Source organism: Anneissia japonica, unplaced genomic scaffold (assembly GCF_011630105.1).
Source record: "Anneissia japonica isolate Jap-2015-1 unplaced genomic scaffold, ASM1163010v1 scaffold287892_len502923_cov169, whole genome shotgun sequence".
Lineage (NCBI taxonomy): Eukaryota > Metazoa > Echinodermata > Crinoidea > Comatulida > Comatulidae > Anneissia > Anneissia japonica.
This window is the reverse complement of record NW_022743765.1, coordinates 152116-179919: the sequence shown is the minus strand read 5'-3', so window position 1 is coordinate 179919 and position 27804 is coordinate 152116. Positions and strand designations below refer to the sequence as shown.

General features: G+C 35.1%; 2 protein-coding genes across 2 annotated transcripts; one reads left to right on the top strand and one right to left on the bottom strand.

The window, feature by feature from the left end:
* The first annotated feature begins 2254 nt into the window (after positions 1–2254).
* On the top strand, positions 2255–5656 carry LOC117119533 (glutathione peroxidase 2-like). Its single transcript, XM_033264359.1, has 4 exons — positions 2255–2485; positions 4070–4217; positions 4833–4903; positions 5137–5656. Exons 1-4 carry the CDS (start codon positions 2361–2363, stop codon positions 5408–5410), a joined length of 618 nt encoding a protein of 205 aa, XP_033120250.1. The 5' UTR covers positions 2255–2360; the 3' UTR covers positions 5411–5656.
* An 11-nt stretch (positions 5657–5667) lies between these two features.
* Positions 5668–23528, bottom strand: LOC117119532 (serine/threonine-protein phosphatase 2A regulatory subunit B'' subunit gamma-like). The gene is made up of 12 exons (XM_033264358.1): positions 23356–23528; positions 18567–18706; positions 18082–18131; positions 14055–14109; positions 13538–13650; positions 12952–13120; positions 11172–11304; positions 10676–10807; positions 9957–10093; positions 8997–9134; positions 8084–8211; positions 5668–6625 (listed from the first exon to the last, which is right to left on the bottom strand). The coding sequence occupies exons 1-12, from the start codon at positions 23414–23416 to the stop codon at positions 6502–6504; spliced, it is 1380 nt and encodes a 459-aa protein (XP_033120249.1). The 5' UTR covers positions 23417–23528; the 3' UTR covers positions 5668–6501.
* Positions 23529–27804: the final 4276 nt, after the last annotated feature.

Here is a 27804-nt window from a genome sequence, read left to right as displayed (position 1 = left end):
TATTCTTTCACCATCTATACACATTGAGGCCCTTCTTTTAGGTGAAAATGATCTATCTTAAATTTGTCTTTCTTGAGTTTGGGACTATTATGTGTTTAAATAACTTAAAAGGATAAAACTAAAAAAAACCCCTAAAAAATGCGCTCCAAGCGCGCAAAATATTTTTGTGTTTTCAATTCTAATTTTGTCGGAATTGATGAAAACTCCCTAAAATGTGCAATTTATAGAGGAAATTGGCCTACCGTAACAAGAAATGCGCGCAAAATATTTGAGATTTTTAGGCACTTTCAGAGGATGCATTTGTCTTATCTTATTTATAATATAGGTCACACATGTGTGTTTGAAACTAAATATACCGTAAGCATTTTCATCATGGTTTTATTTATTACAAACATATTCTTTCACCATCTATACACATTGAGGCCCTTCTTTTAGGTTAAAATGATCTATCTTAAATTTGTCTTTCTTGAGTTTGGGACTATTATGTGTTTAAATAACTTAAAAAGGAAAAAACTAAAAAATGCGCGCCGAGCGCGCAAAACATTTTTGTGTTTTTAATTCTAATTTCGTCGGAATTGATGAAAACTCCATAAAATGTGCAATTTATAGGGGAAATTGGCCTACCGTAACAAGAAATGCGCGCAAAGAAATTTGAGAATTTTAGGCACTTTCAGAGGATACATTGAAGTGGAGAAGGGGTTGCAGGGTGTTGTGAATCTGGTCATTTTGATATCTTCCTTTTTATTCTTGACTTTATTTTTCTCTTCTCTTTTTCTTTCCTTTTCTTTTCTTCTTCTTTCTCTTTCCCTCCCTTTTTCTTTTCTCTTATTACCCAGCCCGGTACGATGGCTTGGGCAGCCCGGTAAAACCCGTCAGGGGAGGGGCAGTTTCCCCCCCCCCCCCCGTTTCCCCCCCCCCCCTCCACGCCTGTTACGACACTGGTTAACACGCCAATCATCCCAACCCTCCCAATGAAAAATATTTTTCTACGCCACTGCCGTCTTCGCATAGTCGCCGGAGAAATTGATTACGCTGAACAAGCGCCTGTATACAATACAGTCAATGGTGTTTGGAAGGCTTGATTCTATTGGTTTCCAAAGTGACGGAGCTAAATATTGACTTATCACAATTACCATTTTTACAACAAGTATGGTAGAAAGACTAAAGATCAACTTACAGAGAGAAAGAAACCGATTGGTCAAATACTTTGCGGGTTATTCTGATTCAAATTTGGTAACATAAGCCGATTGAAGGTAAAAAATCTGCTTTCTACACTGGAAATCCAATCTGCCCCACCATGACAATAGGAAGCAACTGATGTTTACATTGCTTTGAGTAATCAAGGAATATGGAGCATGTTGGTTTTGTACCCTGCTTCCTTTTCTGTTTTTTTTTAACTGTATTTTTAGTCTCTTACTTCCTTTTTATGTTGCTAATTACTTGTTAATTATTGCGATTTGAACATACTCAAATATATCAATATGTTCCAAATTATTAGTTCTTTGATAGTAACTAAAAAACTCGTTTTGAAAAATGGTCAATTACTTCCTTTTGTCATGGTGGGACAGCAATGTTGTTGCCTCTTTTAATCGAAAGTGACAGGATAAAATATATCATTAGAAAGATGAAAGATAGATCTTTTATTTAAAAAAAAGGAGGAAATTGATCTGATGAGCAGTTCCAAAGTTATGGTAGAAAAGGCTGTAATAAAAAAGGGTGTTTTCAGGTTCTTTTTTTTAGAGCGGTTTTATCAATTTATGCCAGCGCGCTACTAAAGAGCGCGTACACATCTACATGCGTGTTAAGCCAAATTTAATGAGAAAGATCAACAAATCGTTTTGCAGAGCTATCTTCCAAATCGTCGAGATGGAAATTAAAATCACCATTTATCTGTAACTTTGTAGCGATTGCAGGATATTGTTCTCAAATAATGAACCAAATTCAGATAAAAATTGTGAGACAGAAGTTGATTCTTCAAACTTGGTGGGGAGGGGGTGGCGATACAATGTAAAAAGTTTCAAGTTGATGATCATCAAGAAAAATAGTCTCAACGGCCTCAAATGATTGGATCCTGAGAACAGGTTTCGAAGACATGATCCTTAATTGATCGTTGGTAAAGAATTGCATTGCTTCCATGGGCAGCCTTTGGGAGAATGAAGTACGAGCTTTTCCTTGGAGCTGAATGAAGGTAAATGAACTAAATGCAGTATAGGCGTTCCATAATTGATGGCTTGCGCATGAACGCAAATAATAATATCCGCGGCTAGCTATCATCGGTCTAGCGACCGACGCCGCCGAGACGTTCACCTTGCACCGCCGGTGTCTGACAACCGACTCTACGAAAATACTGTATAGCGAAGATGATACACATGCAATCAGTGATTCGGCGTAGCCTTTCTTCTACTACGCCAGCTGTTGGGAAATTAAACAACTTTTTTGAATTTTCAGCCAAATTAATAAATGGAGAGGAAGTCAACTTCTCAAGGTACTGTGCCTAGGGCCCTAGGCCCTAGAAGAGATAGCCTAGCTAGGCTAGCCTAGGTCTCTCGGTAGGCTTTGGTAGGAGCCTAGAAAAGCCTAGCTAGGCCTGGGATAGCCCCCTAGCGCCTAGGCCATTGAGGGGAACCAGTCAACTCGCCCCTATCAAAGTCGCCCCTTACAAACTCTTTCCCCTATCAAACTCGCCCCTTGGTTGATTTATCAGTGTGTGTTTACACCTGTCTCTTATACACATCTAGATGTGTATAAGAGACAGGTCGCCCTCTCTACAAACTCGCCCCCTATCAAACTTGCCTCCTAACAAACTCGTCCCCTAACGAATTCGCTTTCGAACAAACTCGCCCCCTAAGAACTCATCCCCCTAACAAACTCGCCCCTAACAAACTCGCCCATAACCTTTCGGTTACCGCGCCGCAGGTTGGTTTTAGTCATAGAGCTATATACCTCTATGGTTTTAGTATAACTCTCTACCGCCCTCTATCAATATAAATCAAAATATCGCTAGTAGTAGGCTTATACCGGTATCTTTTTTAATGATACAAACAAGTGTAAAATCGAGATGTTTATTTCGTCATAAGTAAAACAAATACGGTATTTTCTTAATATACTGGCCCAAGATAGATTGAAATTGATTTAAAAATTTGTAGGAATACACGCAGGGCCGGATCCAGCATAGCTGGCGGAAAGAGAGGGTGTGTGTGATGTACGAACTATAAGTGAGATTCTCAGGGAAAAATCTAGTGGGGTGCAAGGAGAAACTCTCCCATAACCCTGTAGCACCTTCATTAATTTTAGTCTGTATTTGATTACTATGTAGCATGGTAATTTTTTGATAAGCTTTACAAAAACACTTCTGGTTATGGGCGAGTTTGTTGGGGGGGGGGAGGGCGAGTTTGATCGAAAGCGAATTCGTTAGGGGAAAGTTTGTTAGGAGGCGAGTTTGATAGGGGGCTACTGTGTTGTGTAAGGGTGGGGGGGCGAGTTTGTCAAGGGATGGAAGAAGACTTATATTCAGTGGGGTCCTTCTAGTGGTGATTGGGCAGTACACCGGGAGATAATCCCCTACTTTTTTCCGAAGAGTGTACTGCGTTTTTTAACGTGCACATGGGCCATAATGCACACGGGACCAACGGCTTAAACGTCTCATCCGAAAGACGGTGCGCTATTGTATCTTGTATTTCAGCACTCTATCTGAAACACAAGGAGAGGCAGCGATGGGATTTGAACCGGGGACCTAGAGATCTCCACGGTTCAGTGCAAACACAGCGGCTACCACCAGATTAGCCGACTGAGCTAAGCTGCTCTCTCTATCGCGATTTAGTAAAACACATGAGATGCAAAAAAATCGGATGCAATGTATCAGAATAGTGAAATTCAGTGCAATAAAAGTGACGACGTCACCACTGACTTAGTGATTAGTGATATACTGTAGTTAAAAAAAAAAATAGATTCTTACAACCACGACTGTCTATACTATGCTAATAAACACTAATAACTGATTATTCATGAACATGGTTAAGTAAAATTGATCTAGCCTTAATCCGATTAAATTATTTTTTATCTTGCATAGATTCAAGGGTAAAGTTGTGTTGGTAGAAAATACAGCCACCCTCTGAGGTACAACCACCAGGGACTTCACCCAGATGAATGACCTTGTCAAAAAATTTCAAGATAAGCTTATTGTACTGGGATTTCCCTGCAACCAGTTTGGCCATCAGGTACTGTTGAATCGTTAGTTAATAATTACAATAATTACATGAAGTGGACACTGGCAGGCCACCAATGTCTAACCAGTGGTTGTTTTAGGATGTATTTTTTTTTGGGGGGGGGCTTAAGCTGTCCGACAGAACTTGAGCTCATTGGCCTGAGCTAGGGAAAGGGTTTGAGAGGGGTCACCCCTCCCAAACAAGATTTTTTTGTTAAATAGCAACCTCTGGATGGCCAGAAATGGCACTTTCAGACTGACAGACATGTGTTGGCTTGGTGTGGGCCTGTTTTTTTTTTGTTTTTTTTGTTAGACTACTGTTGGTCAAATTTTCTTGTCCTGACACAACATTTGCCTCTCTTCACTCGGGAAATAATATGCCTGGGTGTGTTCATTTAAAAATTTGTCTTTTCTGAATTAATGAGTGGGAGTGAAGGGGGTTGCTTACTGTATTGTGTGACTATATTTCAATATGGTATTACAATAACACATTCTGATAGATTTTGTTAAGATTAACTTATTGAACTTATTGTAATGAACATACTGCATATTACAGCTACAGTATTAAAAAGTATACAGATGTCATTGATTATGCCAGAATCACATAATAATATTTTCCTGTTCCTAGGAAAACTGTTCTGAAAAAGAGATACCGAATATTCTTAAATATGTCCGTCCAGGCAATGGTTATGAAGCACAGTGAGTATTTCAACCAATGTAGTTTAAAGGAAAGAAAATTCTAATATAATCTAAAAATATATTTTTGCATGTTTTACCATTTTCACTAGTTGTATTATTGGTATATTTTGTATACTATTGTTAATTTTTTGGAAGCAGTTTGTATTCACTATTTTATTGTAATAGAAGTTGTATTGAAATTGTTGACAATACAGTACTTGAGACTAAAAACTAACTTTGAATTTATCTTGTAGATTCCCCTTGTTTTCTAAAGTAGCCGTGAATGGCAAGAACGCTCACCCAGTTTTTCAATACCTAAAGGAGTGCCTTCCCTTCCCGACTGACAATACAACAAATTTAATGGATGACCCAAAGTCAATTATCTGGAGTCCAGTAAAACGCAACGACATCTCTTGGAATTTTGAAAAGTTCTTGATCGACCAGCACGGTGTTCCCTTTAAACGTTATAGCCCAAGATTCCAAACTAAGGACATTGATGATGATATTAAGAGACTTTTGAAAGCATAGCTAAGGTCTCTGATAAAATAATGATGAAATAAGCTATAAATAGCATTTTTTGGAAGCCATTATCACTTTTAGCATATTCTTGTAATGTGATGACGACATGGTCTGAAACTTCCGAAGTAGATCATGTCCGATGGATTTTTACATGATGTGTTTTGATGATGGCTTCTAAATAAAAAAAAATAAATAAAATTTATAAAATACCATAATTAATTATCAACTACACACCTGTAATATCAATAAAAATTGGAAAATATATATACTGTATGAAAATTTGAATGTTTTATTTTTCCAGATTAAATACATTAAATTTAGATAGTACACTATATACAAATACACACACATTCATATTGTTTCAACAATATGAAGCCTCCATCCACGATTGAAAATAAATATATAACTCATTTTCTAACACACCTAAATAGGTCCCTGTCATTTGATTAGTGGATTTTGTATCATGTCATTGGTTATTTACCCCATGGAAATTTATTTCCATTTGTTTTTGCCCATTGCTAAAGAAAAGATATGACTTTAACCTCTTAATACAATCTTTGTTATAAAAATATGTGGGAATGTTCCATTTTAGAAAAAAGGTAGATTTTTGAATAAAATATCAAATGACAAGAATCTATTTTAGGTGTGATATACAACAAATAATGAAAGATTGACTGTTCCATTGGACTCATAAACATTCAATATTTGTAAACTAATTTCAAACATCACTTTTTTGGTAATACAGTATTCAATGTTCCCTCTAACTGGATCAAGATAAAACAACCGTAACTTTGTACAAGTAACGTTGATTGATGTGTTAGAGTGGTGCTGAGAGTTTGTGACCTTCCTTCCGATTCTGACAAAAAAAAACAATAAGAGGCTCCACTCATGCCCTAAATGTGTCCAACATGCAAACGTCATTGTGAAACTAATGACAACATAGTTTCTATAGCCGATTTTTGATTTGCAGAAAAGATAATATTGGTCTATAATTACAGCCCGGTATGTACTGCAAACCACAATTATAGCCAGCTAAACTTTAAGATAACCAATAGATTGCTTATAGCAATCCATCCCAGATGTTGCCTAGAGTGTTGCCTTCATATTTCTTCCTCAAAATGATCTTGGTGTTGGTTATTCTCTGCCATCAGTACTTCACGATTTTCATAAGTCCAGAAGCCATTCAAATCAATCAGTATACTGCTAACTGTTTCACCCTGAGAGCTAAGAAATATGATTGAAATATATTTATTTTATTAAAATATAGAAAAAAAAACAAAACCCAAACATTCCTTCCAAAAATTATAAAGCAATATAGTTTTACTATCAGATTGAGAAATTATTTGTCCTCACAAAAACTTGTAAGGGGCGTAATTGCTCATATTGAAACCTAGATTTACATGCCATACACAATTAAAAATATTCATACTAAATGCATAACAATTTAACGATTAAAAATAATATATACATTTGTACTGGCTTACATGAGTTGAACTTTTATGCATGAGTTGTATATAAATAATGTCAATTGTTGAAGTAAGGTTTATGGATAAACTGACTAGAGACGCTTTTTTGCAGCTATCATCATAGGCACGAATGGAGTAGGGAATAAATGATTTGAAATTAGTTTGTTCTAAAATAGCCAGTTATACTTGTGATATAGATGGTGCATTCCTTCCTTAAGATACAAACTGTCATTTAGATCTGTGTCAGGCTTATATATCTTTAGGTGTACTGTATATATATTGTATATAACCATGAAATACTCGCACTAATGGTGGAAACATAACGTTACAGCTAGGGTGAGACTTTTTATTCCTTGTTTTGCATTCTTATATTTTTAAAGATTATCGCAGGAGGGCAGAATAAAAATAAAAATAACAATTTTGTTTTGCCAAAATCATCCAGATGGGGGAGAAAATAAAAAAATTTTATTTTATTTCATTTTTTTTATTTTATTTTTATTTTATTTTATAGGATTGTTAAATGCTTCAAATTTATATAATTAGGAAAAAAATATACATATCTTATCTTTGGAGATTTCAAGGCAGCAGAAGGTTTAATAAAAATAAAGAATAACTTTTATTTTCTTCTGAAATTTCTAATTTTTTGTCCAAAAACAAATTTTTTTTATTCGAAATCAATATCTGCAGTCGGCGGGTTTGCTAAACAAGGTATAAAAAGTTTTGCCTAGCCAACATTGCAGGACGAGAATGTTCTCAACTATGAACTCTCAACTCTCAACTATGAATTTCAGAACTGAATACCAATCACTATGCAGGGGTCCCAAATTGGAAGACGTTACTACTGTAAGATCTAACTAATTAAATGAGCTTCCTTGACACCACTATTAAACAGCATTTTACAGCACATAGTGATACTCATTGACACTAACTTTCATGAGACAATTGATGATATTAAAAGCAGTGAAAACTTGCAAATACAGTATTGTAAATTTGCTGAAGATGACTCATCTTCCGGGAGATTCATGCTTGCTTGTAGGAAGCACTCACAATTTCTGGGAGACTTGTGCAAGTTGCAGGAGACTTTGGTCCCCAGGCTATGCGACATCCCCCTCCCCAAAACAGGCAGTATATTCCTAATGGTAAAACAATTTGAAACCTAAATCTAGGGGAATGTAGAAATGAATGCAAAAAAATTAATGAGAAATCGACCTTATACCTTTGTATTAGATCCTGTAGAGTTATCCTGAGGGGGTCAGCAGGTTTCACCATGTCAAATATTTCATCCTTCACATCTTCAAATGAAACAGGTTCTTGGCCGTGTTGTCTCATCTGGTCCTGGATTGCCTGGTTAGAAAATATATTAATTGCAATAGTGAACATTTTTATGTTGTTTTGCATCAGGAAATTCTGTAGAAGTGATTTTCTATTACCATTCAAATCACTTGCGATATTTGTTTTTAGCAATTGCATTTGGTAACGTACTCAGTATTCAGTATGATTACACGTCAGGTAGGGAATATCCCGACTCATAAAAAAAATTATCAAAATAGCATTGTAGTACCCGCTGCCTCTTGGGGATCGGAACCAACACTACTCACTAAACGCAGGCTAATTATTGGGAGGTTGTGGGTTTGATTCTCATGATGGAATTGGTAGTAAATTACCACTATTGCTACCTATCGCAATTCTCAGGCACATTCTGATACAATAAACAATACAATGGCAACATTGTAAACAACTCGACTGACATATGATGACTGATTTTAGCCAATCAGTGTCTGAATTTTTTTGTGATCAGATTCCGTTTTGATTGGGGAAAAAAAAAGATTGTAGCACCCATTCGGAATGGTATCAATTCAGATTTTAATACTACTGTGGTAAGCTTTCACACAAAATTTTGGATTGAGATTGGTATAGCACCTACAATCAATCACAAATATAGATACCAATTATGGTGACACAGTGATTTGTGCTCTAATTGCTGAACTTGAACAACTAAACTGTAATATAATATAATATAGTATCTAAATGGTTTGTACCACTTTTATAAAAAGTTTATTCATAACCTTGTGAATATCAAACTTAATGTAGACACCATGATTTGAATTAGTATTGTAAACACAACCTACCCTAAAGAAATAGTTGAGCGCAAAAATGTTCAAGTAACCTCTGCCCTGCACGTCAAGAAGACGAAAGAAATACTGGATGGATTGCGGGTCTTTACGATTCTCCATTGCGAGCACAAAATCCAAGTATGTTTTGTAGTCCTGAAAAAAAAAAAAACAGCATTAAAGAGAGTAATTTCAACATTGCCCGCAAACCTTAACAATAATTGCTTAATAATTTTCCAAAACAACACAACAGTTCGTATCTTCATCTTAGGCGAAGCCTAATCTTAATTACGAATTTCATATAAAAATTAGTTCATTCATATAATAATTATAGTAACATGTTTTTGTGTCAAAATATATTAAATTAAGAAATTACATTGATTTCTGTACCCATTTTAAAGATGTACTGTCAGTCAAAAAGACAGGAAAATACCTCCAAAATTTAAATAAAGTTTTAAATAGCTTGGTGCAAGGTTGTATTATACACACTCCAAGTATCAAAATGCATGCCATATTTCAACATTAATTATGTCATCAGGATGATTAATGTCATCATCCTGATGATGGCATAATTAATGTTGAAATATTGAATCCCGACATAATGACGTTCATTTCGATATGTGAAGTATGAATTATACTATCTTATCTGAGGTTAGTCAGTGGACCTTTCGGTTATTGCAAGGATTAAACAAATTATTAGCTTCCAATGAGAAATAATAATAATAATAATAAAAAAAAAAGTAGTTTTCACCAATTTACAGACATTTTACTAAAAGATCCTTATTGATCACCAGCCAATTTAAGGATCATTGCAAATGTAAACAGTAATTCTTTATAACTGTCTCAAAATTAAAAGGAAAATTTTTTTCTCATTCACAGTTAATAATTTACTTTAAAAATTAAACAACTCAAATGTCAAATTAAAATTTTGCTATTTTTTTACCTCATGACTTATATCAATTTAAACATTTTTCTTACCATTTCACCATCGTATGTTAGGCATTCTTGAAAGACCCGCTCGAGAAATACAGGTGTGAGTGTTCCTGTGCCATACCTGGCTAGTTCGTCTTTACTTAGCATGCCATTGTGGTCCTTATCAAGATTTAAGTACTGACCTAAAAAAATACACCATGTCATGTCTTGTAATAAATCAATCAATCAATCAATCAATCAATAAATAAATTGGCCAATTTAACAAAAATAATATTATCTCTACCAAAAACCATCCCAGTATTTCTGCCCAAGTGTTTCAGGGCCATCACCTATGATAAAGTCAGATTATATTTATTCAGTTGATTTTTAAAACTAAGGCGAGAAAAAACTATCAAATTGATACAAGCAATGCATCCAGACAGGCCTGGCACAAAAAAAAAAAAAAAAAACATCCAGACAGGCCTGGCAAAAAAAAAAAAAAAAAAAAAAATTTTCAAGCTCTAATTCCATAATTATACCTGCAATCTTTTAAAAAAGCATTTAAAATAAAAGGCTGTTGTAAAATATCCATGCCATTGAAAGCTTTTTCACCTACGATACTAGTGCCTAGGCCTGCTCTCAGCAGCTCTAAATAATTATATCTATTTTAGGCTGAAGGAGCCTTAACCAATTTGTAGCGCATCATCAGAAAGTGTCATTTACCATACACTTACAAGGCTGAGGGAGTCGAGAACTGATTTGTAGTGTATCTATGTGTCACTTACCATAAACTCTCAAGGCTGAGGGAGCTGAGAACCAGTTAGTTTCTTGGGCTTCCTTTGGTAAATCTTCATCTCTTAGTTCCAACAAATCATCTAAGAAACTACAAGCTAATATGTCTTGGATTTTTATTTTGCCTGAAAGCAAGGAAATACAACCATAAATCAACCTATTATAGTGTACCATAATGTAATGTGGGGGTGACACATGGACTCCAGTGGGGCTGCCATTGAGTAATGCTATTATTAAAGGAGGAAAGCACAAGGGTGGTGCCAGTGAGAGGTCCAGGGGGGAACAGGACCCTCATCTGGACCCCCTGTTGGGAAAGCTATCAATTGTTTCATCAGGGAGCACTACTTTAATTAATAATACTTTACAGCCTAAAAGTGCCATTTCATACCTGTTCTCAAAAAATTTGACTGTTGGGAACTTTAACCTTAGTCAGGGAATTTTTTACGTCACCACTGAACTAAAATAGTAATGAGCAGACTGACTACCTACCTGTATGAAGAGGATCCAAGAAGAAAAAGAACTTCCTGACTGCTGTACACACATAGAATGAGTAAAATGATTTCTCTAAGCAGTCTAGCTGAGGTAGTGTAGGTATCAACTCTAGTATATAATTTTCAAGATCCTGATTTAAAAAATGAAAACATGAATAAAGCTTATTCAAATCAGTATTCAATTACTATACTATTTACAAAAAAAAAATGTGGATTAGTGTTAAGATAATAATAATAATATGTTAAACTTATATAGCGCTTAACGCCAACAAGGTCTCTAAGCGCTTCACATTTGAATTAAACGCCTATGGAACACAAACTCGAGCTCCCGGGGGAGTATTCCATAAAGTTGCAGCAACTACATCAGCGCATTTTGCCATTTAATCCTACCAGCTACCCATTTATATTCCTGGGTGGAGAGAAGCAAATGCAGATAAAGTGCCTCGCTCAAGGACACAAGTGAAATGTACAGCAAGGGGATTGAACCACTGACCTAGAGGATGTTAGCATCCAATCCCAAATTGATCAGTTTCAAACTCATAAGATGATAAGAGTACTTAAGAGTAGTTAAGCATAGTTTAAGTTAGTCACGACAGTCCTAGGTATGACATTAAACTTCATCCAGTCGAGCCGTCGGCGACTAAACTGAAAAACCCCCTCAGATGCGTCTTAGTGGCTGTTGAGGGAAGGGTGTTTATGGTCACCCAGCAGCAGAATAATAATAATTATTATTATTAATATTATTATTATTATTATTATTATTAATAATATTAATATTATTATTATTATTATTATTATTATCTTTCTTATAACCAAGAATAACTGCATTCCTAAAGCTTTGTTTGGATTGATACCTCATCAGTTCAAACAGCCTGCTAAAAATTCTCCCTTGTAAAATTAGCCAAGTCATGAAGCGAGTCACATCAAGACTAACCAGGCTTTTTATCAAGCAGAAACAGATAGGGCGTGGTATTGTGCACAAGTAATAATTTATTCCTGCAATTTGTGTGGCAAAATTACAAGTGTAGGCTGTTGTAAACCTGGTCTGTAATGAAAAGTATTTAGCCAAGATATTGGTTGAAAATACTGCACATTTGAATCTTGTCCTGGTTTCCCCCACACAAGGTTTTGTAATATTCTTGAAAATGTTTCTACTTTACTTTATTTACTTCATATAATATTCAACATTTAAAGATTAAAGATAAGTGTTTATAGTATAATCTTAACTTTGGTCTCAAATTAGAATAAAAATGTATTTGTTTATTTGGGACCACAGAAAAGTGGTTTTTATTTGGACGAGGGGTCTTCAGCTACAGAGAGACCTGTATTTTAAAAATTAGATTTTGTTTTAATTTGGTAGACACTGGTAGTACAGTATATAGTAAGAAGTATTAAATTAGACTTCATCCAATTATTTACGCCAATGAAAATGTACGTATACATGCTAAGATGGATGTGGGGGGTGGGGGAACCTGCAAATCTCACCCCCCCCCAACCTTATACATTGTATTAAGAAAAAAAAACTGCACAATTTGTATGCACCTAGAAGTTCATATTCCCAAACCTTCCTCACCTCAGCCCCAAACATGGTGCAGCTCAGGTGGTGTGGACTCTCACGCACCCGTACCTCAAAAACCTGCATCCACCCAGGTGTGGGTACGAATTGACATGGGTACGAGTTAGCCGACACCCAAATAATTGGTGATCCAAGTAAAAATCTCTTTTTACACACAATAATTCCATTCTAATGAAGATTAATGCGGGACGGGATTACTTACAGATTCCTTGAGGTACCCTTGTCCGGAGACATCATAGAGGCTGAGTCCGATGCGTGTCTGGTGTAACCATACCTTACGCATGACATAGTTGAAGAACTGCATGATGGATATTCTGCCGTACGGGTCGTTCTGAAGCAACTTAGCGAAGACCATGGCAGTGAAGAATGGTCTGATGATGTGGCAAGTGAGAAAGCGATGTATTTTATTAATAATATTAATATTAATATTATTATTTCTATATATTATTAGTCTCTATACCATATTATATGCAATTATAATGCATATTTTTAAACCCTACATATTTTCACCAAAATCCAACAGCAACACCCATAATAGGATGTGACATAACAATTACATAATTATTCTTGTACAGTGGCTGTAATTATTATAATAGTCTTTTTTTTTGTACAGTAATTTAAATTGTATTCTGTTTGGTGGGAAAGTTTGTACATACAATGCTGCAATTCAGCTTCGGTTGCCACTGATTGTAAAGAATGAATAAAAGAATTTGAATTTGAAGTAGAATTTGAATAAATAATGAATTCTAGAAACTATCCTTTATTCAGACAATAAATTTGTTCCTTACTTGCACTTTGGTCCAGCTTCCAGAGAAACTTTTAAGAAATCTTCATAATTTACCATCTGGTCTTCTCCAACCATTGGAGGTGTGTGATGTTTATCCAAAAGAAACCAAAGATTCTAAAACAAAATAAGAGAGAAATTTAGGCATATTTTTTTTCTTAAATTTTATTTATTTATTTATTTAAAAATTTTATTTATTGATATATTTTTTAATTCATTTATTTATTATTTAGTTATTTTAATGATTTATTATTTATTTATTTTTAAATTGTATTCATAATGAATTACATAATGTCTTTCATGCAATTTTGGTCTCTGTTATTTTCTTCTGCTTTGTTTTGGTGTTTTTCCTTGAGACGTGAGAAAAAAAAACCCCAAAAAACAAAACAAAACAAAAAACATCCCTCCATACCATGAAAATTGGATGCCAAAAATTTTGTATATGGCCTAATGAACATTGAAGCCATTTTTCATTTGAACACCCCCTTTAAAACAATTGTGGGATACTATAAGTAACTTACCTGTAACTCTTCATTGTCCAGCAACTCTCTGCTGCGCCTTTGAAGGAAGACAGCCCTGGAATATTATACAATTTAATTAATATCTTCACCAAGAATAAATCAAATCAAATCAAAAATATCTTTATTGGCAACCACAGTATACAATGATTTAATTATACAATAAAATAGTCAAAAATTTAGAAGAATACATTAAAAAAAAGTTTACATGATCAATCAACAATTTTATATCTGTTTACATTAAAAAGGATTTCATTATCTGTATTTGTAAAAATATGCAAATTTACAAAAGCAATTTAATCACATTCAAAACACAAATACAACACATTTTACATCACAAAAAAGAAAATCACACACACAAAAAAAAACAAACAAACAAACACATAAATTATTATCGCTGAGAAGTATCATGTACTGGTAGTGAAGAAGAGTGAGCCTCGTTAAGAACCATCTACCAATTGTGAAACACCCCATAATTGATAATAAATTTGTTAGTCCTCTCAGTTATGACCATTGGTAAAGTAAATTGATTTTGTCTCCTTAAATTATATTGATGACTAGGGGGTGATGGAAGGAGATGGTTTAAACGGTGCTCACTCTTCTTGACCTTTTGGAAATATTTCTTACAAAGAGAAAGTAAACGGTGATTTAGCGGAGTTAGTCTAAGCACTTTTGAGTTTTGTTGCTGAAGAGTTAGTCAAGTAAACCAAAGTGGACATGCATATTCAATCACAGATCGGATAATACTACAGTAGAAATGACAAAGGGCATTCCTATCACGTCCACACTGGCATAATTGTTTTTTAAAAAAAGTCTGCTATTACATTAATTAAAAATACAATCAATATGTCCTTGCCAACTCAGATTGTCTTGAATGACAATACCTAACAGTTTAGTTTGCTCGACTCTCTGCAAGACAGAATCATTTATGTGGAGGGCAGGTAGATGGGTTTTATTGCGCTTACAACTAATAAGCATTTCCATTGTCTTCTTATCATTGATTTGCATGTTATTTGACCAATTATGAATGTCATTAATAACTGTCTGGAGTTCGCTCTGGCGATGTTTATTGATCCGTTCAGTTATAGTTGTGTCATTCATATATTTAATTATGGGGAGATGCATTATCAGATCATTATTAAAAATAATAAAGAGAACAGGGCCAACCCAGGAGCCTTGAGGGACCCCACCTTTAGGTGTCATCCATGAGGAAAGACATTCATCCACTTTGACTCGTTGTAGTCTCTTTTGTAAAAAGACTTCAATCCATTCAATTAGAATTTCGCTGAACATTCATCCTGCGCAGTTTGTCTAAAAGAACATAATGGTCTACACCTTTTTATAATCTAGCAGTAGAACCCTTGATTCGTCTCCTGTATCAGCATTAGCAAAGGGATTACTCATCAAGGAGACAAGGGCATCAACCGATGACAGCCCGTAAGTACATTCAAACTGTTGCAAATCAATTTTATTACAAATTTCGTCCTTTGCCAATGATGCTTTCAACTAACTTACTGCTTACAGATGTCAAAGAAATTGGTCTAAGATCTGATTCAATATGCATTGGTGAATTAAATAGGTATGGAAATTTAGCTGATTTGCATTCAGTTGGTACAATTGACTGACACAAACTAGAATTAGCTATCGCACACAGAGGTTGGGTCAAAATATTTGCAAATTCCTTTAGGATCCAGGGTGGATAATTATCCGGACCTGGCGCTTCGTTCACTTACTAATTTAGTATGAATAACTTCAGGGTTAATGATGAACTTATCTAGGATCTGAGGAAAAATTCCTTTCAGCAGCAAGAGGATGAAAATTGTCTGTGACAGACTGGAAAAACTGGTTGACTCTTTCTGCAAGTTCCTGCTTATTACCATTACATAAACTATTGGCAATATAATTTAGAGGATTATTGGATTTGCCTAGTTTAATAGACTTTTAGTCTTAGTCCACCAGGTTCTCATGTCAACTCGGTATAGCTGGGCAATCTCTTTCTTGTAATACTTATTCCTTAATTTTTTTGTCTCCCTGTTGACCTTATTTCTCAGCTTTCGGTACTCATCCATATTTATATTTTTAAATGCTATCTGTCTCCTGTAAATAATAGATTTATATGCGTTATTAATCCATGGTTTCTCAACATTCAGATGCACCACTTTAACCAGAGGGAAGTGTTTATCTACAAGAATTCTCAAATTTGATATATAAAAAGCATATTGTTCCACAAAGTTATCAATAGCATACATATTATGCCATTTCACTCCTGCAAGGTCTTCAGCGAAAGCTTCTTTAGAGAAACCATTAACCTTTCTCTTAGTAATAAAAGTCTTTAGCTTTTCGCTAAAGTTTTTGGTCTACATATAATCACATTGTGATCGGAGAGGCCAAGGGCTGGTTCAGAAAAAGGAGTATAATAGAAAGACACCATTGATGTATAAATCAAATCAAGGACAGCCTGTCCTCGTGTTGGAACCTTAAGTATCTGTTGTTGTGTAGTCGTAATGTGTTCTAGTTTAAATACAGTATATTTAAATCTGCATTAAATCAACACTGGTCTACACTTCCATGTAAATTTACTTTTTCACATTTATAAAGACAATACTACATATATTTCTCTTTCCTTTCTTCTTGCTTATTCCCCAACGGTACTGAAGAGTAGAAATTTTTGATTTTTGTACTGGATGGGTCATTATAAGCCTAAAGCTTTCTAAACGACCCAGTACTTCAAGCAAGTATTCAAGCAAGGGGAAACGTCACCTAAAAGAGTTATGCTGTATCTGGGTATTTAGAGCGTAAAGTATCTAAATTATTGGCATTATGTTCACACATGTTAAAGTTATTGTTACCTGGCGAATGATAGATTACCGCTAAAGTAATTGAAGAGATGACTCTTTGTAGGCATTTCGGTCTCAAAGTTAGAAAAATGCTTTCATAGCTATCATCTTGAAAATCAGACCAGAATTTGAAAAGAATGTTTTCGCAAATATACACAATAACACATCCGCCAGCTCTGTCTAACCTATCGGCTCTAATTGAAGCATATCCGCTAATTTCAATTAGACAATTATCAATATGGGGTTTCAGGTGTGATTCAGTGATTGCTATTATATCAGGACAAGGCTGGTTAGCTCTTAGTCTTAACTCATCCATTTTGTTCATTATCGAGCATGAATTTGTAAGAAAAAAGTTATTTGTAAGAAAATATCCATCGGTTATCCAGCAATGTAATAAGATTATGACTATTAACTCCATCAGGCATAGTGTAGACCTAGCACGGCTCTCTGCACTCCAGGCACATGATGTTAGTCCGCGCCTAGGTCTTGTAGTAGGCCTTACCCCAATAAGCCCAGAACTTGATCTCAGTGTTGTGTGTACATTAATGCTTCTAACCTTCTTTTTCCCGCTCTACAACCTCTTGGTTTTGTTTTTGCAATTCCTAGCTCATTAATTATCAAAAAGAATTCTTTCCTTGGTTTTCGAATCAAGTGATTATTAAGCTTTTTGAGCATCCTTGTAGTGTAATATATGGCAGGATCAGGTGTACGTGCTTAGGCCAGACGCTAAATGTAGCTGCCTTTAACTGGAAGTGTGTAGTCCACGGGCATTAAGCTTCAGGTTGGTATTCACAGAAATGAGTAGTACAGGCTAGCAAATCATTGTTATATAACGATATCACTCAAAATAAGGAAACGAAGAAGGCCAACACATCAAAAAACACATTCACCAGACAGAAGAGAAGAAGAAAACCACAATTAAAAATTAGTTTACTGGGTTAACAATCGGACTGTTCATTCCGATGAACACGCGTATCAAAAAACTAAAAAAGAGATCAAAAAATGAATACTAAAATAATGATGATGATGATGTTGATGATGTAATAATAATAATTAGTAATCTAAGCAGAAAAGAATATTATAAATACTGTATAATACAGCACATATAAATAAAAAAAAGTTACATTTTAAATTGTAATGTAAAAAACACCTTTTGAAAGTGCAAAGTACACTAAGATAGTAATGTCACTTACCTAGATTCCTCTCTCAATTTCTGTAAAAGGGTCTCATCTTCACTCGGCAACTGCAAAAAGAAAATGAAAATAATTGAAGAGCTTACATTCAGGCTCCGGATAAAAAAAAAATTGATATGTTGTAGAACTGATATATCTATGACAGAAAGAATTTTTTGACCAAAAACTGTGGAGCGGTTAATGAGATACAAATTTTTGAATACTGTATTTAAAAACTGGGGGAAAAAGGTGTTAAGAAGAGTGGTTATACCCCTTCCCCTCCCCCCACCAATATCTCATTAACCATTTACCAGTTTTCCAACTCTTTTTTCTGACTTATAAATATCAGTTGTACAACATATGAAAAAATTGTTTTCTTCAAGGCTAAAAAAAAACAAACAATAATAATAATAATAAATGATAAAAATAATAATAAAATATATATGCAAAAGATCGCAAGCAAATCTCTTGATGGGGAAACACTTTAATGTAACTGTTGCATTTACCTTATAATAGAATCTTGGAATTGCAGCGTAGCTTGCGTCTTTCTCCTCCTTTGGTTGACCTTTGAACTTCAAGTACAAATCTTCAAAAGTTTTTTCGCATTTTTCTTCCTCCAACTTTTTTTCACTATCAGTTTTTTGAGCTAAATTAAATAAATTAGTTTTAGTATTTTCCAGGAAAATTTGAGTTAGACTTTGATGTGTCCTCTACATAAATTAGATACTTACATACAGCGAGGGTGGGCACAATTATGGGTCAGATGGTCAAAGTGAATTTTTAATTTAACACCGAGGGCAACACCCAGACATTGATGTTTCCAGTGCGCTTCCAAAAACCTTCACACACCGATTTTATACCATTTTACACTCAGTTTTAATATTACTTTTTACAAATAATCAGTGTTGAATGGAGCGTGTACTTTTCCTGGTTAACACAAATAAAGCCAAGACAACCGACCCAGGCAAGGACTAGAAAGGCATGCATACAGCGTGGTTATGAGATAAGGCAATTGACTGTTGACTGAAAATTAAAGGCAAATCTGAAATAATTAATAAATACATTTTAATTTCTACCAAATGTACACACATTTTGGCGAACTCTTACACACAATTTTGGCATATTTTAATAATTAGGCCTAGGCCTAAATAGTAGATAAAGCACATTTTTGCCTGTTATATATCTTCCTCCATTCTTGAACCCACCCAGGGTTTAACTCCGGGACACCCCTCCTTCTTGCCTACTACTACTAGGGTAGGCTTCATAGACCCTAAGTTAAGTAGTAGGCTAGGCCCCAGGCCTCTCTACAGGCCTAGCCTACTGTAGCCCCTAGACAGGCATAGTTAGGAGAGCTACTGTCTGTTTATAGTAAAATTAAGATAGGTACTAGTACCTATCTTATTCTTACTACTACTAGACCTACAGTACTACTAGGCCTACCGAATACAGATCATTTCGGTCGCACTTCGTTTCGGTCGCGCTTCGTTTCGGTCGCGCCTCACTTCAGTCGCGCTTCATTTCGGCAGGGTTAGCAAAGAAAATTAAAGATTTCAAATGAAGAATGATAATGTGTGTATTATTCGTTTATTTCTTTAATTGTGTTCCCTTCAATTCTCTTGAATTTATCCAAACTCTGGAAGCTGCAAGAAAAATAAATAAATGTATTGTATAAAAAGATTGGATTATATATTATAATGATTATTGTTTAAACTAAATTATGAAATAGATTTCAGATGGTAAAAACATTCAATTAAATTGAAATCAAAGATACATTTTATTGAATATAACTATTAAAGTATAGTATACAGCCCATGAAATTAGGAAAAAATTACGTCGGCAAAAAATTTGCCGACCTTAAATTGCCGTCATGTAGCAATTCTGGCTCGGCAATATGGTCGGCAATTGCCGACGTGAAACTCGTGGGCTGTAGTATATGAAAACGCAACGAAAAGAATATAGCATTCCATTGTTTCAATCATGTTTCAATCATGAATATATCACCGTAAATGGAAGAAAGAGAATATGTTAGTAGAAACTTGAAAGATAAAATTTTGTTAGTAGAAAGATAGCAAAACGGAAGTAAAAAAAAATACTTGTATGATAAACCGGGGAGTTGTTATAGTGACAAGTGAAAGTGTTTCAATCTTGCTTTAGATAAAAATCATCTAATATTATAGACATTATAAAATGATAGCTGGGTCATTCCGTGCCAACTCAACAAATTTTCAGAAAATCATGGCTGGGTACCGTCTCAGATTTTCTTGAAACTCGGATATACTGTAATGTGCACCAACATGAACAAACCCAAAATTTGACTTGCCAATTCCAAGTCGTTTAGAAGTTACGGCCATTTGAAATTTTAGGGTCATACCCCTTTTTAGCTCTCAATCATGACATATTTGTAAAGTTGCATTTTCAATAGCCATATCTTCAAATAGAACAAAGATAATTAACTGAAAATTGATATCTAGACTAACTTTTGGCTGTAGAACAGGAATATAACATGACTTTTTGTATACCAGACCCCGCTATGAAAATATTGGTTCGTAAAGACCCTAACTTATTTGGTTACGTAATTTTTCTTCCATTTTTAGACCCCATTAAAATACCAAAATCAGTTTATTAAATGGGTCTTATGCAACAAATTATTAATATAGGAAATGTTTCACCACAAAAAATTCCGGATTTTTAACTTATCATTTTAGGGGGTAATCGTAGGTCAAAAGTCATTTTGGACAAAAAATGCACAAAAATGCCTTGTTTTCATGGTGACCTTTGACCCTGTGGGCCAGTATGCTTGTTGTTAAAACTTGCACCATTTATTAATTGATATATGATGATCAGATGTTTTAAATATCAGCTTGGTGTCCTTATCCCTTCATGTTTAAAAAGCGATTTGAAAAGGGTTATATTTTTCAATTTGTGACAGTATCAGTGCGTTAGATGTAACAAAATTAATTTTTGAATAACGATAATATTAAAAATAATCTGCCTAGACCCTTGAAACTTATAATTCTGAAACAACTTTATGTGCTTATTTCAGGCATGTAGTTTGTTAAGGGATATAGTGTTTCATTAGTAAGATATGTCCCCCAAAAATGGCCCAAGTGCAGGAATTGCGCAATAAAATTGTATTACTGTTGATTTCAAATGAGCATAATATTATCCGTGTACTGTCTAGAGCCGTGAAACCTTTCATTCTAGGACAACTTTTTGCGTTGATTTCAGTTATGCAGTCTGTTATAGGGATAAATTGTTTAATTAGTAAGATATTATGCCCCAAAAATGGCCCAAGTGCAAGAATTGTGCAATAAAATTGTGTTACTATTGATTTCAAATAAGCATAATATTATCTGTGAACTGTCTAGAGCCATGAAACCTTTCATTCTAAGACAACTTTTTGTGCTGATTGCAGTAATGCAGTCTGTTAAATGGATGCATTGTTTAATTAGTAAGTTATTTTGCCCCAAAAATGGCCCAAGCGCAAGAATTGCATTTGTACGACTATTTTGATATTTAAAATGAGCATAACATTAACAGTGTACAGTTCAGAACCATTTAACCTTATATTCTAGTACACATTTGTAAACTTTTACTTCAAAGACAACCTTTAGTGCTTATTTCAGTCATGCACTCTGGTGGTAAGGGACACAATGTTTAATTATTATTAGATATTGGGCCCCCAAAAGTGGCTCTTGTGCGAGAATGGTGAAAAAGCACTGTTATTTCACAATTCTGGGGTCGGTACCAATATCTTACTAATTAAAGACTGTGTTCCTTAATACCAGACAATGTGACTGACATAAGCACAAAAGGTTTTCCTAGAACTAAAGGTTTTATGGCTATAGGCAGTAGTACACTGATAATATTGTGCTCATATTTAAAATATATGTTACTATGCAATTCTTGCACATGAGCCATTTTTTGGTGCAAAATATCATACTAACTAACCACTCTGTCCCTTAACAGACATCATGAATTAAATTAGTATACAAATATGTACTAGAATAAGATTTCATGGTCCTAAACAGTACACTGTTAATGTTATGCTCATTTGAAATAAATATCAATATATACAGTAGTCGCACAATGTTATTGCACAATTTTAGGAGGGACCATTATTCGAAAGGGGCGCTTATTCAAACGGGGCGCTTATTCGCACGAGTACGGCATACCCCTTTTCAAATCGTTTTTTAAACATGAAGGGATAAAGACACCAAGCTGATATTTGGAAGATCTGATCATCATATAAATTAATTAATGGTGCAAGTTTTAACAACAAGCGTACTTGCCCACAGGGTCAAAGGTCACCATGAAAACGAGGCATTTTTATGCATTTTTTGTCCCGAATGATCTTTTGACCTACGATTACCCTCTAAAATGATAAGTTAAAAATCCAGAATTTTTTGTGGTGAAACATTTCCAACTATATATTAATAATAAATTTGTTGCACAAGACCTATTTAATAACTGATTCGGATATTTTAATGGGGTCTAAAAATGGAAGAAAAATTACGCAACCAAATAAGTTAGGGTCCTTACGAACCAATATTTTCGTAATGGGGTCCAGTATACCAAAATTCATGTTATATTGTTGTTCATGTCCTCGCCTCCAACTGCGGTGCTGCGCTGTTGAAGCCGGTCTGTATGATAGTACATCAAAGGCCTTGTTATCGCTCGTAAATGGCCTTCGTAATTGGCGGTTCGTTTGTTCCTAATAGGTTTATTTTGCCTTTAGTCTACAATCGCTGTTTAGAGGCCAGCGTTGGATCTCCAGTCACTATAACAATTCCCTGGATAAACCGATTGACGAACTAATTATAATATCGGGCCTAACCCTAGGAATATCAAATTTTGCGTTTTCGCAAATCCTTCGGCGCTCCATATATTTATTTGAAATAAACCGCGACCGAAATGAGGCGCGACCGAAACGAAGCGCGACCGCAATGATCGGCTACCGTCCTACCTACAGTATCAGCAGTAGCCTAGTAGGCCTAGCCTACCTAACCGAATTACCACCTAACCTAGGCTAGGCCCTGGCCTACTACTAAATAGACCTGCTTGTTCGTCAGTCTGTAAGACCACGGTATGGAAATCGGCCAATGTTTTCTACCTGGCAGACTTGTACATAAGTAGAACTCGACAAATAATATCTAAAGATCACTTCCTCTACAGAGCGAAACATTACCTTACACAATTATGAGCCACTCAAAATATGGGCCTGCGTAGGCCTAGCATAGGGCCTAGGCCCCTAGGTATATTTTCTCTAAAAATTGTCTCAGTACTAAAACTCACCTTTTGAAGAATTATACGTTTTCAGTGATGTTACCCAGTCCATCATTATATAACATAACATTTTTAGGATTAATACATTATAAAATTGTCCTTCGTTTATTTTAGGTAATTATTATTCTCTGTCAGACGTTAATTTCACCAAGCGTTGGCTCAGCGCCACCAACATCGTAATAAAGTCGATCGTCACGTGACGAAAATGGTCGATCCCGTCCGATGATATTGCTAAAGACTATGTATTTCCATGAGCGTCGATCGGTGGGGAACAGGGGTAACAATTCCCTCCACCAATTTTCAAGGAACAGCATTTGATATCTTCATTGGCAACACATCCATACATTTGGACCAAGTAGAAGTATCAATTGTCTCCCACTTTTCACCTACCTTCTAATAGTTAAAACCTCACTATTTAAAGTGAGTGGACAGTCAAAACCACCTTTTCTGGTCGGCACCCCCCACCCCACCTAGATATCCAGAACGAGTCCTTAAACCCAACTAATGCAGCAGACCCACCCAGACGGAATGTTTTGTTGCCGACCTTTTTCAAACATAGGCCTATCTGCTTTAATAAAAAGGCCCATAAAATTAAACACCAACTCTGCTTCGTGGGATTCGCTGACGCACCGTAGCTTCGCACTTTGACCCCACACCCAAAGAACCCCATACATTTCGTATTTCAGAAACCACTCTCTTGATGTAAACGCTTACAGATGCTCAATTTACTGTGTAGTGAAAACAATCTCACTTGGCGTTAACATGGGAATCGTGTGACCTATTATTAAGTCAAGATTTTTACAACAATGAAGTGCGATATTCTGGACGTTTGAGGTAGTGACGATTGGTGGCGCTATAGATTAACGTAACGTCTCCTTGATCTCATGAATATTTATATAAGTTTCCTGCCGCTGTTTGCACGTCCAGGGTTTATGCCAAGGCTCGAGTACGACCGTATTTTACTATAATACTAGAAATTGCAAATTGCAAGTGAAGTGCTGCGAAGTACAACTCCATATAAATGTTCTTCGAACAAAATTATTTATGCGAGTCAAGTGAAAATAATGAATAATAAAACTATAACAAATAATATGAGACACGACCCATTGTCTATATTAGAACACTTCTCATTGGGTAACAAAGTCGTAATTTTTCATTTTTGTCAAAAAGTGTCTATAGAGTGTGGTGAATTATGGTTTAGGTTTTTTTAAATAAAGTTTCAAAAATGTATATGTATGTGGAAAATGTAGTTGATTACCAAAGGTTACAATTTTTATTTTGAAGACTGCATGGTCTAGGAAGTGTACATTATTTTATGGGGCAAGTTTCCAAGGGCGGGTTTTCTAGGGGCGAGTTGACTGCCAAAGAGTGTTGTCAAAGTGCGAGCCAGCGTGTTATTTGATCACAAGTGCGAGACATATCACAAGATCTTGGCTATTTTGTCTTGGTCTTGGGTTCTTGGATATTCCGTTCAAATCCTTGGGTATTTATTTTTTACTAAGAAAATTAAATATTTCTGTCATAGAGGAAGAACTAAGAAGTAACAAAGTATATTTCAGTCCATTCAAGTAAGCAAAACTCAACGAAGTGCACATAACATTGTTAATTGACTGTTAATTGCTATAAACATGGGTTCAGAATTGTTTATTTGTGATTTGTGTTGCCATTGATCTTACATAATTAACGCATTACATAATAAAACTTGATCACTGATCTACTGATAATACTGGCCGACTGAGGGCGTATTTTTCTATCTGTATTATCACCTCATGAATATTAATTTTAATAATTAACACAAACAATTACAATAAAAAATTGGTTTATAAATTGAACTAAAAGGGAGACTATACATGCGAAAAACACGTATTTTTTTAAATTTTAATGCATTTTCAGGAAGCTTGGGTAATTTTGGGCAATTTTTGCTGAATCTTGGGTAATTTCGACCCATACATTCGTATATCAAAAATTGTGAGTGGTCACACTGTTTGTGGAGTACAATTCAAAAAACAACTATAGTTCTAATAATGAATTATTGTGATGTTAAATAGACAATGTTAGCTATCAAAGAGCGACGTTGTTTTTCATTGGGACGTTCGTCTTCAAGGCTAGGCCTATACCATCCCAGCTAAGGCCTAGAGTAGGATAAGGCTAGCGCGACATGCGGACGTTGGTACGAGTAGGTTAGTCTACAAACGTCGCCTAAAGTAATTGATTTTACCCGGCAGAACGAAAGAAGGAAACTCCGCTTTTCAGTCGTCTTAGGCACTCGTTTTTTGAAAAACAATGACCTTTCAGAGGTCAAATTGCTGTCAAGAATGTGAATTGGCTGCTTCGCAGCAATTTTTGGGCATCATATGCAACACCGCGACTAGCCTTACTGTAGTAGACTCTTATAATGAAGAGTATAGGGTTGAACACCCACAGATTTAGGCCCTAAACCTCTGACGTGTACAACTTACACGAAAATATAAACCTACGTAAATACACAAAAATATAAACCTACGTAGGCCTAGATGTTTGCCCTACCTGACTTGGTATAATGTACTGATCATATAATGATAATAATGATGATAATAATAATAATAAATCAAACAAAAAATAAATATACCTATGTTCAGGGACGTAGCCAGGATTTTGAAAGGGGGGGGGGGGAGCCGTTATGCGAATTACGTATGACCCCGGCGGGGTCAAGGGGCGAATCCCCCTGTGAAGTAGCGCACTCTGAACGTTCTTAGGACTGTTTGAGAGGATAAAGTGAAAATTGCAATAGATGCATTATAAATAAGCGTAAAAATAATTATATAATAAATCAACAGTGGCAGATCCAGGAATTCGAAAGAGAGGTGAACCAGGGAGGGACTTTCACAGACCGAGGAACCACCCACCTCAGCCCCACCATGGTTGGGCATCTCTAAATGGCCGGAAATTACACTCTTGCACTTCAATTTGAATATATTCTTCTTTTTTTTTTCCTTAAAAAAATTAAGGGGTGGGGGGCCTTAAATCCACCTCTGCTCAAAACATTCTTTATCCAGAAAAGTCATAATCACGAAAAATGTACATGAAAAACCAGATCACATCCTAAAAACAAACAGCAGTCACTAAGACATACGTCAGGAGCCGACGACTCGATGGAGTTTAATATCATATCCAGGGAAGGACACAGATCTGTTTTGAAAGGTGGAGGGGGAGGGCATTTTGTGAGTCGACACCCACCTCAGCCCCACAATGGTTGGAGATGAGGTGAGAAAATTTGAGGAAATAGTACCTCTAGATGGCCAGAAATGACACTTTTAGTAAAATTCATCATCATCACATCACCAAAAAATGAGTCAAAATGAGGCGCCAAAAAAAATTTTCATGATCTTTTATCATGGATGTTTGACAACCATAGAGATCTTATTAATGTGTGTGTCTACCGGTATACCATAGAAAATAAAGCTTAAAAACATTGTCTTTGAGCATGTACTTTACATATGCTTACTTCAAAAACGTGATTTCACAGCCATGGTGGGGCTGAGGTGAGAAAATTTGAGGAAATAGTACCTCTCAAGATGGCCGGAAATGACACTTTTCTATAGTAAAATTCATCATCATCACATTACCATTATAGTCAAAATGAAACGCCAACAAATTTCTCATGATCTTTTATCAGGAATCTACTTAATATCCAGGAAAACTTAGGCCTAATTAGCTTACTAAGCTTTAACTATATATACTATAGTATGATCAACAAATCACAACTTTCTTTTTCGCATTTAGCACAATTTTCTTCACTTATTGCTATTAATATTATTATCAATTATTACCATCGTCATTATCATAATTGTTATTATTATTACTATTAGTAGTAGTATTATTAAAAAAACATGATCTTTTTATCAGGGATTTTTGACAACCATAGAGATCTTATTCTTATTAATATGTGTGTGATATACCATAGACAAAAACAGAAAAAATGCTTAAAAACATTGTCTTTGAGTATGTACTTTACATAGGGCTACTTCAAAAACATGATTTCACAACCACCTCAGCCCCACCATGGCTGGGGCTGAGGTAAGAAAATTTGAGGAAATAGTACCTCTCGAGATGGCCGGAAATGACACTTTTATATATATTAAAATTCATCATCATCATATTACCATTATAGTCAAAATGAAATGCCAACAAATTTCTTATGATCTTTTATCAGGGATCTACTTAATCTCCGAGCCTAATTATAGCTTACTAATATACTATATTATGATCAACAAATCACAATTTTTTTTCGCATTTAGCACGATTTTCTTCACTTTTTATTGTTATTAATATTAATATCAATTATTACTATAGTCATCATCATCATTGTTATTATTATTATTATTATTATTATATTATTATTAATATTAGTAGTAGTATTATGAAACAAACATTTAAAGAAACTTGCAAAAGGATAAAAACGAAATTGAACCACAGTAT

Bases quoted from the DNA above. Each gene is read 5' to 3' on its own strand.
- LOC117119532 (XM_033264358.1), bottom strand. From the start codon at position 23,416: ATGTTATGTTATATAATGATGGACTGGGTAACATCACTGAAAACGTAT. The intron at 13,651-14,054 runs GTAAGTTACTTA...ATTTTGTTTTAG, and splicing joins TGGACAATGAAGAGTTACAG to AATCTTTGGTTTCTTTTGGA. The intron at 13,121-13,537 runs GTAAGGAACAAA...CCACATCATCAG, and splicing joins GAAGCTGGACCAAAGTGCAA to ACCATTCTTCACTGCCATGG.